The sequence below is a fragment of the Paralichthys olivaceus genome, chromosome 14 (assembly GCF_024713975.1).
Source record: "Paralichthys olivaceus isolate ysfri-2021 chromosome 14, ASM2471397v2, whole genome shotgun sequence".
NCBI lineage: Eukaryota > Metazoa > Chordata > Actinopteri > Pleuronectiformes > Paralichthyidae > Paralichthys > Paralichthys olivaceus.
The window spans coordinates 2,176,490-2,191,714 of NC_091106.1; the positions used below are offsets into that span (position 1 = coordinate 2,176,490).

Consider the following 15,225-nt stretch of genomic DNA (forward strand, 5'->3'; position numbering starts at 1 on the left):
GTCTTTCAGTGGTAAGATTAGCTGGGCCAAGGAACTGTAGGAAAGTAATGACAGTTTATACATTTTGACTCTACAAATAAAACTCTGTGCATTAGCAAAGGATAAAAACAAGAGACAACTAGAATGGCACTCAGTGTATCTGCCAATTAAGACAGTCCACTCTCACAACCACATTTAGAATAATTAGATCCCGGTTTTTGTATGGATCTGGACCAAATTGCACATACTCAAAAACACCAATCCCCTAATATGCCTGATCTTATTTCATCTACATCCAACAATCGTTCTATGATAAATCAAGGAAAGTGAAAAACGCCCTGAGTCGAAATGTAAAAAAGGTTAGGAAACAATATTCTGGATCCAGCCCCTGATCGGAATCTGCACTAACATTTAATGGACTCTTTCCTGACCCATACACCATCCTTCCACCAACTTTCATTGGAATCCGTCCTGTATTTGCGTTATCTTGCTTACAAATCAATCAACCAACAAACGAACAGAAAGGGGTAAAAGTGCAAGTAATAATAAGAAGGTTTTTAAGTAACAGTATTGGTGATAATGCAATGTCAAGTCATAAAGCATTAGAGCAAACCTTATCCGGCCATAGACCATTGATTTTATATCCACCATATAAACCATAAATACTGCTTTTTAGACCATGTACATCAATTCATAGAGTGAATTCAGGGAGAAACTTGCAGGGCTTTTATTTTGTAAGATGGCCTCTACTTGTATGAATATTCTTGTCCAAGGATATAAGAATTCATATTTTGTCTTCAGTGTCATATACTGCATCATAATCTAAATCATATGAAATCTTGAACTTCATTTGTATTACGGTGTATAAAGTAATTCCATTAAATGATTTTACTGAGACAACATAGATCCTTATTTTGAAATAATTACTCCGGATGTTTTTCTGCGTCGTTGTTGGATTTCCGGCCACAAGGTCTCACGAGCAATTCAATGCAGAAGAAGCTCCTTTGCTCGGAAACGGTTTATTAATTGATTCAGTCTGGTTGAATTACTTGTCTGGATTTGGTGAGCCCTCCCGGCCACGACCATGTACCGGTCAGGTAAACAGGAACACGGGCCGCCGCCGCCGCCGTTCCGACCTCCATCAGCCCACGGACCTCCTTTCACATTCGGAGGGCCCTGTGGTGTTCCTCCTCACGGACATATGGCCCCTGGACCCCGCGGATCATTTTCAGCCCCGGCATCGGACGGCCAGTTTCTCCACAGCAGACCGTCAAGAGGGCATTTCATCAGAGTACGTACTGAACAGGCTAGCTTAGCTGGTTCAGACACATGTTTCTAACAAGGGGTTAGCTAGCATAGAGCAAAACGCACAGGCCTCGTTAGCTACAAGTGTAGCTGCATATTGTGGCCGAGGAGTGAACTCAATCGTATCGTCTTGAGGACATTTTCTGTATGAATGAGAGATGAAGCAATTTCGGACAAATATGAAGTCAGTCACGTAACTGACGCAGGTTAATCAAATCTCAGCGTTGTACTGTCCTCTTGCACTTCAATGTAGGTTGATCCCGCAGCAAATCACCGAGGACCACCCACTGCATGTGTTTTCTAGAAAAACACAAAACAGATTGAACATGTGATTTAATGTTGATTTAATTGTACCTGTAGCTCAGCACAAACTACTTCCATAGATGGTCGTCACTTTCGCAGGCTCAGTAATCTCATACTGTAACACCATTCTCTGCAAATGAGCTTTTCTATTCAAAGGTTTCTGAAGCTGAAAACGCCAATGTCTCTGTCAACCTATGCATTTGAAAGTTCAAGTTAGCAACATAATTATATGGAGGGATATTACTCCGAACAAAACTCAAACACACCTCGAAGGTGTTGTCACTGTCACGACACTCTGCCTCTCAGTCCATTTTGCAGCACTACAGGTCAGATGTTCCTCATGTTTCTCTAAACATGTTAGTTGGTGATGTCAGAAATGAATAGGCCTGTTGTCTCTTATTATGATCTGTATAAATAGTTTTCAAATATGAGTAATGAGTATAAGACAAAATATACTCTGGTAGTAATATATCTGTATCTGTGCCAGCTGATAGATACATTGTCTGACTTTTGATTTGTTGCAATTTATCCTGAGGGTTTCTTGGATATTCTGTGTTTTTTTTTTTAAAAACCCAGTCCAGTGGAAAATAAGTAATTGTTGATACTTATTAGTATTTAGTACACAGAGTAGCTTAAAATATTTTTTTTCAGAGGGCAAAAAAGTCCGTAGCTAAGAAAGTATTTTGAGCAGAGCAACAGTTTATTTCAAGGTCACATAAATTATAAATGAAGTTTGTACATTTCTGCTTTTGAAGAAAATCTGTAACATGAAGTAGGAAGAATACATGAAGATACATTTTTTTAAATACAATCAAAGGTCTTCATCCTTAAATCGTTGCAAATCGAAGTGGGGCTGCTCGATTATGGCTCAGTACGGTGCGATTTAACCATACAAGGGCTCTATGAAGGGCTGGGAGTTAAAGGTGTGAATCTTCATAAGCCTCACAATTTGATTCGATTAAGATTCACCTGTCATCGAATCGAATGCACAGAGATTCTTGATGCATCTCAATGTATCACATCCTCAATTTTCTATATTACTGCACATGGCTACTTTTTTTAATCAAATAACACAATCAGTGTTCTTTGTTATTTAAGAAGTATTGTAGTCTGTTACTGCTATTATAAGTTTGCTGTAATTTATAAACCAAGTTTTTGGTAAAAAAAAATTTCACTATAAAAGTCTATGACAGTGTTCGGCAACTGGTGGTCCACAGGCTAAAATTGTCAGCCAGCACTATTATCTGTCCAGCCAGATTTTGATAATTGATGTTTGATTGATAATTTGATTATTCTTATATCACCATTTTGGACTCACGCAGACATTCCCAAATGTCACAGGTGCTGATCTGATCATCATGGCAGTAAATGAACTGAATTACAGGGCTTTTTATTTTGAAAAGTTGTGAACTTGGGTTCGAAGACTGCTTAACAGACCTCTGAAATAGCAGACATGTAATGCATGAAATAATAACAAGCTCAGTTCTGGATTGACTCTGATCTCACAACTTAGGGCATGGTTGTGTTAGCAAGGAAGACAAAACCCATGGGTGCTCGCACTTGTAGCACGGTCAGGAACCATATCAAAGTGACATAGAGACATTAAAACAGCTGGCTTAACTGGTGTTACGGAGTAAATAACGCCCAGGCTACACTGACTGCATTTGCACTGCGGAATGGCTGTGCTGCTGTTCTGCTGCATGTTGCAGTTGTCTGTTGACAGTGGCTGCGGTTAAACATTGGACATTTTTTAAATATTGTAGTTGCTTTTTTACAATTCAACTGACAAAATCACAGATAATGTAATTATTTTTGATATTGAGAATAGCATATGGTTAAGATAATTATTGAGCTGTAAAATAGCTTTGAAACATTCTAGTGTTGAAATTGCATGTTGCAGCTGAACACCCCTCACCTCACCCTCTCCTTCCAAACATGAAAAAGTGAAACTGTGGTAGCCTTTAATTGTCATAGAAAGTCAAAAAGTGTTTAGTTTGTCCAATCTGGACTAATGTAAAAAACATAGCGGCCTCCGTAGAGAGGGTCCCCTCGGTTTATATATAAAGGGCCTTTTCTGGGGTAAAGAAAACAACAGTCTATACAATTTAGATGAAACGAACTAGTGAAAGCATCATGAGGATTATTCTACATTCAATTTCAATTTTTAATTTCTGCCAATAGAACCAAAATCTTACACTCTGGACCTTTAAAGGAGATATGGTCATCCAATAGTTAAAATTTCGTTAGCCCATGTCTCCCCCAATTTGGATCAGAAACCGGAACAAGTTTTGTTCCGTAGGTTTCTCATATGACCAAAACAGTATGCAAAATTTCATGAAGATCTGTGACGGTGCAGCCTCAAAGTGTGACGATATGACGTGGAAGCCCTATTATCATTTCATCAACCAACATGGAGAGAGTGAGTGAGAGAAGGCAGAGAGAGCAAAGTGGCTTTGTCGGGGTTATGAAGATGTAGAGACGGAGAAGTGAAACGCAAGTTTACGTGTTAGATAATTGGGTTTAACACTATAGTTTATCAGCAAAGTGTTTGGAACAACATTGCAGACTGAAGTCTGGAGCTGAGTCAGAAACCGGCCATTAGCTCTGTCATAGGCATGAGGCCAATACGGGTGGAATGCCTGTTGAATTGAGATTAGCGGTCGGAGGTATTCATTGTTATAACTGATCTCATGCCAGGGCAGGGATTTATCACCATTATTAATGTGATAAACACACTACATTGGTACAACTGGTTTCACTGCCACACAGTGGCACTTGAAGTTCTACCTTTTTTCTTCCTAGTTCTTATATGTTGTCTCCTCTCATGTTCTCTCTCCCAAAGGGGCTGTAGTTTATTTTGTCTCCTTCTGGCAGCTCATGTTTTGTTATTTAATTTTTCAAATTTTAAATTAACCCTATATATATATGTGTAGTTAAGTTCAATTTCGGAGTTTGTTATTGTTATTTGCAGCTAAAATGCGGGTAATGTTTGCACTGTAGCATATATAAGCATATATATACATTAAGTAATTATTTTTTTTGACAGTCACATTCTACAGGGACAGTTAGAATTGTTTTTCCAGTCCATTTGAACTCAATATTTTTTACATTGTCTAGTCAAGAGTATGAGTTCTTGCATGTTTCATCCCCTGATCCCCAAAATAATGGTGCCATAGATTTGTGACCTTTACTATCTCAGGTGGTGGTTAGACAATGCAACATAGACGTAGGCCTTTCCAAATAAAGGCGTAATGACAACTCAAAAACATAACAGCCCAACAACCACAACAATATTATAAAAATCTATCGTCATTGCGATTTCAAAGTGCACGTATCGCAAAAGACGTCAAAAACTGCAATAAATGGTGTTTCATGCGCCACGCATTGATGCGCTGCATGTCAGTATATAATCAGATGGAGCTCTGCTGCCCTAGATGATAAAGTACAGACATTCAGATTAGGGGTGGGCATTCGATAAAATTTTCTTAACCGATCGTCAGGAGAATTATCGATCTATTTTTGATTGATCATTAAAAAAAAAAAGTATTAATTAAAATACATTATTTAACTTTTTTAAAAAATTATAAATGCAATAAAAATACAAAATACAGCGTGTTTTTCCTCGATGAGATCTTTATTACAAGAAGAACTACTCTTGTGGCAGTTAAACTAACGTTCAATGGTTAAACTTGAAGATGTGCGCTGCGGTACTCTAAAGCAGAGGAGCCTGCAGCTGCGAGCCGGCGCTCTTAAACACAATTGACCCTTGTTTGTTCCAAAACAATAATTTTTTTTTTTCAATCCTGGGATGAAGTCTACTCTGACTGCTGATGGATGCCTCTGCTAGGTCAGTATTTACCAATATTTCATATTGACAAAAATAATATCCTAGGCTTAAATTTTGGGATATTGAATTGAGCAAGTGTGTAAATCTTTTGTTTTTTCCTGTAGCTGATGCTGTTGGGTGTGACACACAGGAACAAAGAAACCCTTCCACGTGACAGGTAGCCTGGTACAGTTCACTGAATGATGCCTCTCTGTTGTTGTTAGGCCAGGGAGAGATGTTTCCTGGCATGTATACAGCCACTGGCAGAATAGCAGGGATGCAGCTGGTCAGGATGCTCTTGATTACCAAAATATGCCATATCTAACAGTTCTTAAATTAAATTTGCCTTGTTTGGATATTATTTTGCAGTTCCCCTTCTTTGTGTTGTGATTCCCTAGAAGCTCCTGACTGTCATTTGGGGAACATCGAATCTAGAAAAATGCTAGGACTGCATTCACAGGTTTAGAGCTGGTTCAAATGGTAGCTGTGGAAAAAATAGTGCTGAAACAATTTATTTGTCTGCAGCGAACACATTCTTATGGTTTCTTGAAGTAAGAAACATGTAAAAGTCGCTTAATCTCAGACAGGTTGTGCAGCATCCAGTGCCTACTGGAAATGAAAGCTAGTTTATCTACATGTACATAGCCTAGACTATTGACGAGCTTGACCTCTGTTGCTTTGCAGCTTTTCCTCAGAATGGATGTGTCAAATGCAGCTTGGTTTGCTCACCATATGTAAGTCAGTGAAATCATTTCAAACACAAACGTCTTGTGCTCATTCACTGTTTCACTAATTACAACCTTCTATAGTCATGGTATTATATAATACTACTTAGCCTAATGTTTGGCTGACTAACATCGGACTATGTGCTCATTTCTAGTTGCCACCATAGGGGCAGTGGTTACATGAGGTTTGATAAAGCCACCATGCACATGTTTTGGTGTGCTCTGGTAACAGACAAATAGCACTACTGCAGAGGTTGTTTCAGCCAATGACAGACAATGCATTCAAATTCACCACAGTGCAGACCAGACTCTGATTGGCTACAGTGGTTTATGTACCTGCCTTACATCAAAATGGGTAAGTAAGCAGAAGCAATTTTTGTTTGTTTCCAAGAAACCAAGACTAGTTTTGTTTGTGTGCTGTGCTTTTTCCAATCTTATTGCATAGGTCTCTATGACTAAGCTGCAAACTACTTGCCAATATGAGTAGTTGTTTAATGATTGTAAATTTAAGTTCTTGCTTTATTTTTGTGTGTTATGTGACAAAAAAGTGTTGCTAATGTGATACATATTTTAAAGACTCTAATAACAGCTCAATAATTTTCAACAGGCAATATTCTTCATGTGTTACATGGATTGAAGGAATTAAGGATTGGCAGAGCTTCTGGCCCATGCAGAAAGGAGCTTGCAGCGTCCTCCTGTAGCTGGAAAGGGGATGAAATTTGTAGATGCCTAGAAGAAATTACAATACATCACCATGGACTAAAGCCTACCAAATTGTTATTCTGTATTGTTTGTGTACGTATAGTATTACATACATATATTACATTTGGTTTATTTTGTTGCATACATCGCGTCCATTTGATGGAATTTTTTTTGCACTTTTGGAAGACAACATGCTCTAATGAGTGAGATGCAGAGCTGTAAAATGTGCATGCATCAGTGCTATGCAAATGATTGTGTGCACCGTTTAGAAAATGCATCTGTTCATACCAAGTTTGAACGAAATTGAATCAGCATTTTATTTGTCAAATCAATTTAAACTACATAATGCAAATCTCTGGTATGATCCACATTTTCTAAGTGTTATTTAATGTTTCATAGCATTAAATTATTCATGCTCTAGATGTAGTATTGGTGTGTTTAAATATCAAGTTCACGAAAAGAGTTGTCAACTTGAATGTATATATTGAACTAGGGATGCACGATCATTTTGGCACTCCATCGTTATCATCCAATTAAGGCTTTATATATGACATATTGGCATCGGCCCAAAATCAAAATTTCAGCCGATATGACAGAATGATAGGATGACACTCGGAATGAGACAAAATTAGTACGTTTTCGAAAGCTATACACCCTAATATGGTGACGTCGGTGAGGGTAAAAGAGCCGTAAACATGTCTGTGCTGGGGTCAGAAAGGGAGAGCATTTGCTAGTGTTTACAGTGAACGGCTGTTCAGCGCTATCTCTCATGTCAGACAAGAGAAATCACATCAACTGTGAAAAGGCAGCAATGCTAATGTTCGTAGAGAAAAATCTAACTCATACTTGATTTATAGGATACAGGATATAGGCTTATGAGTCTCAGCCTATCGGACTGAAAGGGAGGGCTATCTTTTCACTAAGACTACTTCAATTTTGTGCTCTTTTAATGTAGATGGCTGTTGCAAAGTTCCTTGTAGCTCTCTAGTTTAAAGTTTACAGTTTTAACCCCATAATGGGCCCATAATTTTGGATTAATTCAGTTAATACATTATATTATTGAGTTTAAGCAAGTCTAGAAAGCATGTGTAGCCTACTAATTTAGGCTAATTTTTTTCAACAGTGTGAAAAATAGTACACTTTGTCTATTGATGTTCTTCTATCGTGCATCCCTATATTGAACCTTACGGCTTACAATCAGATTCAAACATGATCCATAGTATTTCTAATGTCTCATGTACATAGTTTTATAGTTATCATTTATTGCAATGAATGCAATCAATGTGTGTATATATATATGTATGAACTTTTGGTATTGTCTTCCTGTTGCTGTGCTTTGTTGTATGGCAAACATCTTACAAATATATTTGAAATTTTAAAGAAGAACTGTCTTTACTCTTTCTTTAACACGTCTTTTTTTCTTGGTCTCAGCTCTGGCAATATGCTACATATTTTGCCACTGCTCTGCAAGAAATACTGCCAATGAATATACATGCTCATTGCTTATCAAACAATACTTGGTTATGTCAAGAGTAAAAAAGGGGGGTTGATACTTGGCTTAACCAATTTCTTTCATTTTAAACATGTTTGTATTTATTTAGCGATTTTCTAGTCTTGATGACGATTTAGGTTAATCTGGGTCAATTGATCATTTGGGTCAACATATTTTAGTGACCCTGAGTATTTTTAATATCGCGCGGATATAACAAAACAATAAAACTTACTTTACATTAAATCAAGTACAACCACAGGCCTATTAAACTTTGTTAATGTCTCGTATTTGTACAGTTGTTACTCTTACATTTAAAAACCATAACTTTCACTGGTTTGCCTTTGATTTACAGATTTTCTGAATTTGTAAATCAAATTTGCAAATACTAGTTTTGTGGAAGGCTTTTTTTTTGATGTATTTACAAACATAACCACACAGAGTAAAAATGTCAAAATATTCCATTGTAGTTCTGTGTTGAAAAACTCTATAACATGAACTTTGAATACTCTCAGCCCCACTGTAGCAGCTTCTCCATAGACCGTAATACAGCGATTGCTTCTGGAGACAGCCACCAGATCGCCCCTCATGTTGAACCACCACACCTTCAGGTCCCACAGTGGATTCCCACTCCTGCGAAACATCGTCTACCAGACAGGTATATCTGTTAATAATATGTTTTGTATCAGTCTAATCTGGAATTGTTGCTTTAACCTAATCTTTGTTTTTGTTGATGTTTGAAACACGTTCATGTTCGTTTTCAGTGACAGAGCTGGTGAGGAATTCTTGAGATGCATTGCAGCCAACAAGCCTCTCCCAGACTATCTGAAAGGGGACATGGCCTACAACCTTGCTGAGGCATTTAAGTCAGCTAATGTTCTGAAAGATGCAGTAAAATCAGACCCTGATTTCCAGAAGCATGTGCCCAGGAGCATCAGTCAAAGTAGAAGCAGAAGTCGTGGCAAAAGCCGCGGCAGAAGTCGTGGCAAAAGCCGTGGCAGAAGTCGTGGCAAAAGCCGCAGCAGAAGTCGTGGCAAAAGCCGCGGCAGAAGCCATGGGAAGAGTTGTGGAAAATCTCGTGCCAAGAGCCGTGCCCGAAGCAGAAGCCGCGCACGCAGCCGAAGCAGAGGAAGGAGCAAAAGTCATGCTCGTGGCAAGAGTCGAGCTAGAAGCAAAAGCAGGGCACGCAGTAAAAGTCGGAGCAGGAGCCAAAGCAAGCAGAAAAGTCATGTACGGAGCAAGAGTCGCATCAGGAGGTCCAGGTCACGAAGTGGCAGTTTTGAAAAAAGATGTGCCAATGATAAGAGAAAGAGGAGCCTAAGCCCCAGTTGCAGCGGCAGTGTTGAGAACAGTAACAACTTGACTGGGAAATGTCTGTTAGAGGGACTGAAACTTGTCATGAACAGCAAGGAACTGGAAGAGCGGTTGCCCACTCTCAAAGATGCCATCCTCACTATTCAGGTAGAGTTAATTCATTTTACAAAATGTTTTGTGTCAGTTTGTTCTCACTTTGATCCTATATATCGTCTATTTGAGCACACCAGGGGATTGCCATGATACAAACTTACGGGTGGTCGATACATAACTTTTGTGTTTGAGTGGAACTTTTTAAATAAAATAAAATAGCAACATATCCCTAACCCTGATATGTTTCAGTTTAAAAACATCACTACAGCTACATGTATACCTGGCCTCCAGAGTACTCCAGAGTTTCCAGACCTTAAAACAGACGTCTAAAGGCTGCTTACCTTTTTAGTTTGAAACCTTTATAAGCTTTAAAACACACATTCACTTCATTATTGTTTCTAATGACTCATGACTACCACTGGTGAGTGCAAAGCGTTACCAAAATCTAATGTCAACTGCAGTGGCTCCACCTCTTTGGTCTAAGAAAAGAAATCCCTTACCTAACTTAGCTAAGCAATTAGCTGCAGATCTGCTTCCTGTTTATACAGACATGCATAGGACAAGTATATGTGTGTGGTCATATATTATGCATTTCCAGGTATGTAAGTATGGATAGAGATCATTTCTGATATGGAGCTGAAACATTTGTCTTGAAGTCAAAAGTCTTGCAAGTCTCCTGTGTGCTGTGCTGCATTGCACCAGAGGACACTGTCATCATGGGAGTACTTAACTGTAGAAAGAGCAACACTGTGGTTTTCAATTTTATTTCAAAGTTAATTTTCTATGTTCATTTTTAGGTTTTGAACTGTTGAATGTTTACTTATGTCTAGCTTAATTATTTTGTTTTGAGTGTACCTTGTTTTTTTTCATTAAAGCTGCACAAAGTTTGCACAGACATAGATATCCATCCCCTAAACATTCCTGTTTTTTTTCATCAAGATCCATGCTCTCTTACCCAGAACATTTTAGAAAATGTCTCACAATGTTAAAGAAGAACTGAAAAACAAAGTCTTCCTCTGGCCCTTTGTCCAGTCCAAATATTTTCTTACTTGAATGATTGCACATTTAGCTGTATGTGCTGAGCAGAAAGTTTTGATGACAAATTGGGACAAACATTATTAACAAAGATTTATTATTTGATTATACAGTCAGTTTGTTTATGTTAACACTAGATTAAATACATGTATGTAATGGTTGTGTTCTCCTCTGTACAGGCATCTGATGGAAACAAAAAGGTGCAGTGTGTATCGAATGAGCAACATGACAGTCAGGAGAATTCAACTTCATTGGAAAACGACAGCATGCTCCTTCCCCATGACCGAGTAGGCAGTGACTTCTCCTGGCTCCACGCACAAAGTCAAGAAGACTCCCCAGATCAAAAAGCTGATGAACTTGATGATGAGGAGTCATTCTTATATGGAAATGAAGATACTGGAGGAAAGCAAGACAATGAAACAACTACCACCTATTTTCCAGCATTTTCTCAGTCTGGAGAACATTACAATGATGTTTCTGCACTGAGCAGTCAACAGCCCATATTTAGTAGCTGTGGGGATCTGCTCGACCTGAAGCAGCCCCTTCAAATGACTTCCTCTGTCAATCTGGACAGTAGTGAGTTTGAGAAAATCAAGAACATATTAAAGAGTCAGGGCACAGCACACATCAACCAGATCAGGGTGAAGATGCAGGGGCAGAAAGAGGAGAAGCAACCGTCTCCTGCTTTACTTGGTTCAGACCCAACAGTAGCAAGCTTGACAATGCAAGCAATGAAGAGCTCTAATGTACAGCAAGCTCTGCAATCTCTACAGTCTCTTATCAAAGGTGAGATCCCATATTGAATGAAAGATTCAACTTAATCCCCAAAATTGTTGAGCATTAGTATTTCAGTTTTTATGTCTTTTTTCATGTTTGCTTGCCAAGAATACAGATTGAGTGAAGTCCTTCTTTGATTGGTTACATTGTGGATGACTTTTTATTCCTAAAGTTTAAAGCACACTTTTTAAATAAGTGCTACTGTAAACATGTATTTTTAACATTTGTCTATCATCGCATTTCAAAAATACAGTGTTGTCCAAGTTATTAAAACATAATCAGTTACATAACTACCATCAACCCTGTTTTTGGGGCTGCTTCTAAGAAGATGGCTGTTTTTCCACTTAACAAATAACACTAAAAGACCAAACGCAACAATTAATTGACCCAATGCATGTATAGAAATAGTTATTTACAAAGTTTTTTTCTTCTGAATTCTCCTTCCCAGTTCACTTTTTGATGTATGTATTATTCAGCTGTGAAGTGGATTTGGATCTCTGTCTCCAGTTGTCAAGGATAAGATTTTGTGACAGCTGACCGTGGTGCTGTGCTCAGTCAGTTGGAAACTGATACCATTCGGACTCTTGGATATATCTTCTCTTTTGTTTATTGTTAAATGCTTTTATAATTATATTATTCTTTTCTCCTTTAGCGACAAAGGAGAAGAGAGTAAAAAGTGATGGCGGTGGCATGTCTCAGACCTTTGATAATCACAAGGTAAAGAATATCCTGAGAATGAAAAGTGAAGACATTTAACAATGGTTAAACCCTTAGTTTTGAAATCATAACTTGTGTTTGGCAGGCAAGTAACAGTGAGGAAATGAAGAGAGAGAAACAAGCCAGAAGAAGTAAAATGGAATCCTTGATGAAAGAAATGGAGGGATTGTTGAAACAGGATGGTAAAGCAGCTTTTCATTTACCTTATTCTATTCATTGTCTGACACACACGGAAATGTTCTATGCTGCTTTTCTTGTCCATTTGCAGGCCAGAGTTTTCTGACGCCAGTGATTGGGTTCTACTGCCAGAAATGTGAGGAGTTCATTGGAGATTTAGGTTCTGCTGAAAACCATGCGGCAGTTCACCAACATGATAATTCTAGCAGTGTAAGTACCTCTGTATTCCTTGTGGTAGAGCATGTGACATTCTATATTTTTGTTCATGAATCCCAGTAAGAGACCAAAAAGACTAAGTCAATGTATTGTACAGTTTTAGTAACATCTACTGAAAACTAAGATCTAGCAGTCTTAGCAGGCTGTGGAAAAACGACATCAACAATTTGTGAAGTGGCCCCGGAGCCTCACAGATCAATAACATGGTTTGTAAATCAACTCACATGATGGCACCAATCAAATCTGTGGATGCCGATGAGCATTCCGACCGGAGTCAGTCAGTGAGATACAATGAAGAGTAGACAAGGGATAAATGAGTCGGAGAGAAAAGTAAGTTAACGTGGCTTCCCTAAAAGAGAAAGGTACACAGTGAAAACAGAGTTTGAATCAAGACTGCACAGACTCTTACATTTTCATTCTATCAATGTGCAGTTTGAAACCATAATGCCTCCAAGAACGCAGCGATTGTTAAAAGCAGTTATATGGAACAACACTACACTACAGCCCAGATTTCAAATCCAGAAGCTAGAGCTCACTTCTTTCATGGAGCAAGAAAAGTGAGGTTGGGAAAAAATAGGAAAAGAAACAGAAAGTGAAACTTAATATACAGAATTAAGTTTTCTGTTAACATGCACATTTTTACAAAAGCTTTTTGTCATATGTTTAATTCTTTACCTGACATAGTCGTCGATTAGACTAATATAGAATCCCTCCAAATTAGTATTGCATTAAACTTTGACTTGAACCGGCCACCCTCCAGTTCCCAAGCCAAGTCTCTATGGACTGAGCTACTGCCTCTTTGCCTACTAGCGCACTTTGACTGAAAACTTTTGTTAAACCCATAGCATTGATTGTATTGTCAATAGTCTTTTGGTGGCTATAGACTCTGGGTTCATTTTTTTAAAGGTGCAAATGTTTAACTTTTTTTAGCAGAAAATGCAAATGGACAAACATCCTGGACAGACTGATCGAGGCAGCAAAGGACACTCCCACTGTTTTAGCAGCAGCAGTAACCCACACACCTCAGACAGGAGAGATCACAGAGACTACAGCTACCATCGAGATTCAGGAGACCAGAGAAATCACAGAGACTACAAACAAGACTGGAGGAATGAGACACCTCACAGAGGCAAGCTCGACAACAACCACATAAATCAAGGGCAGAGGCAGGAAAACATCTCCTTTAAAGAGGAGATGAGTAAGGAGAGGATGCTCATAACAGTGTCATGTGGACCGACATCCCCTGTGAACATCAGGGTCAAGGAGGAGGTGAACAAGGAGCAGACCATCAAAGGCTATAGCAATGTCAAAGTGGAAGACACAAAAAAAAAAGATAGCAAGGGAAAAAAGGAAAGTAGTGATGATAGTGACAATGACAATGGAAAAACATGTAAAGTAAAATCATCAAAAAAGAAGAAGAAGAAGGAGAAGAAGAAGAAAAAGGAGAAGGGAAATAAGTCCTAACAGTTGTATAATGCTTGTTGCTTTTTTATCTTTATTAGACAGTTCTTTGAGATGATGTCAGTCTGAGTTTTACCATAACCCTCCTGGACACCATGTAATAGTTGTCTTTTCTTTTCCCAGTTAGTACTTTGTTGGTGAGATCGGAAGACGGAGGTAGGCCATCAGAAGTAATCTCATTATTGTTCTTAGTGGAACAGTCTTGACATGATTGGAAGTGCACACCCATATTCAAAAGAGAGATTAAAATCAGTTTAATCTTTGTGCATCTTGTGGAAAGATGGTTCTTACCAAGATGGAGCAGGTAATGTTGGAAAGGAGTTGTTTTGAGTTGATGGAGGCAACATTATCTGAATAAAATTGCTCCAAGTGTTTGTGCTAACCAAGAATGACCAAGGACGTCCCAGAATGATGCACAGATATTAATGATATAAATCTTCTCCTTTGGCTGTTGCCATATTTTGCAACCAAGCGCATCCTCCAGAGTGTCAACTTGCTCCTGTTACCTAGGTAACCACATCTATCTATGATGTAAGTATTTCACATATGTCCTCCCCCTGGCTTCATCCTCTAAATTAATGTTTGAAAAATTAAGTTGTCAATTAGTCAACAATCCATCTTTCTCAACACTGTTGCTACTCTGTGCATCGTTTCCAAAGACCAACAGCTTTGTAATGCTAGACATGTAATATGTTCTGAATAATGTGGAGTTTTTATAAAAAACTAAATCTTTAATAAAAGAGGTGAATACAAGTCAAGTGATTTTATAGGGGTCACCCAAGTTCTTAATGTCTTTTTTATCAAAAGGTCAAATTTACAGTACAGGTAGGCAGAATCCTGAACATTAGTGTTCCAAAAAAATCCTGCAGCTCTGAGTAATGGGCGATTTTTAACAGAAACACATTGCTGCCATGGGTAATGTGTTGAGTGGCAGTGAAGAGGTCAGGATAGATGGTTTGTGTTTAGCACTTTCCCCAAACCATAGACCGGTAGAGACAGACAGAAAGTAACAGCACAGTCATGGCCACCAAACAGCTTAAAGACAACTGGCAGTTGATGCCCTCTTAACTGATGCTCTTGTAAATCACATCATGGACCTTTAAACC

The 15,225-nt window shown here is 38.5% G+C and overlaps 1 protein-coding gene across 3 annotated transcripts; it reads left to right on the top strand.

Moving 5' to 3' along the window:
* The first annotated feature begins 918 nt into the window (after positions 1–918).
* Positions 919–14,872, top strand: LOC109643610 (micronuclear linker histone polyprotein). Of its 3 annotated transcripts, none has more exons than XM_020108774.2 (8): positions 919–1,270; positions 8,845–8,987; positions 9,094–9,790; positions 10,951–11,557; positions 12,201–12,265; positions 12,351–12,447; positions 12,534–12,652; positions 13,589–14,872. In XM_020108774.2, exons 1-8 carry the CDS (start codon positions 1,064–1,066, stop codon positions 14,120–14,122), a joined length of 2,469 nt encoding a protein of 822 aa, XP_019964333.2. In that variant the 5' UTR covers positions 919–1,063; the 3' UTR covers positions 14,123–14,872. The 3 variants fall into 3 exon arrangements, with proteins under 3 accessions (XP_019964333.2, XP_019964335.2, XP_069394533.1); XM_020108776.2 differs by having other exon boundaries at positions 13,592–14,872; XM_069538432.1 differs by lacking the exon at positions 919–1,270 and adding an exon at positions 5,590–6,493 and having other exon boundaries at positions 6,746–8,987.
* The last annotated feature ends 353 nt before the right edge of the window (positions 14,873–15,225 follow it).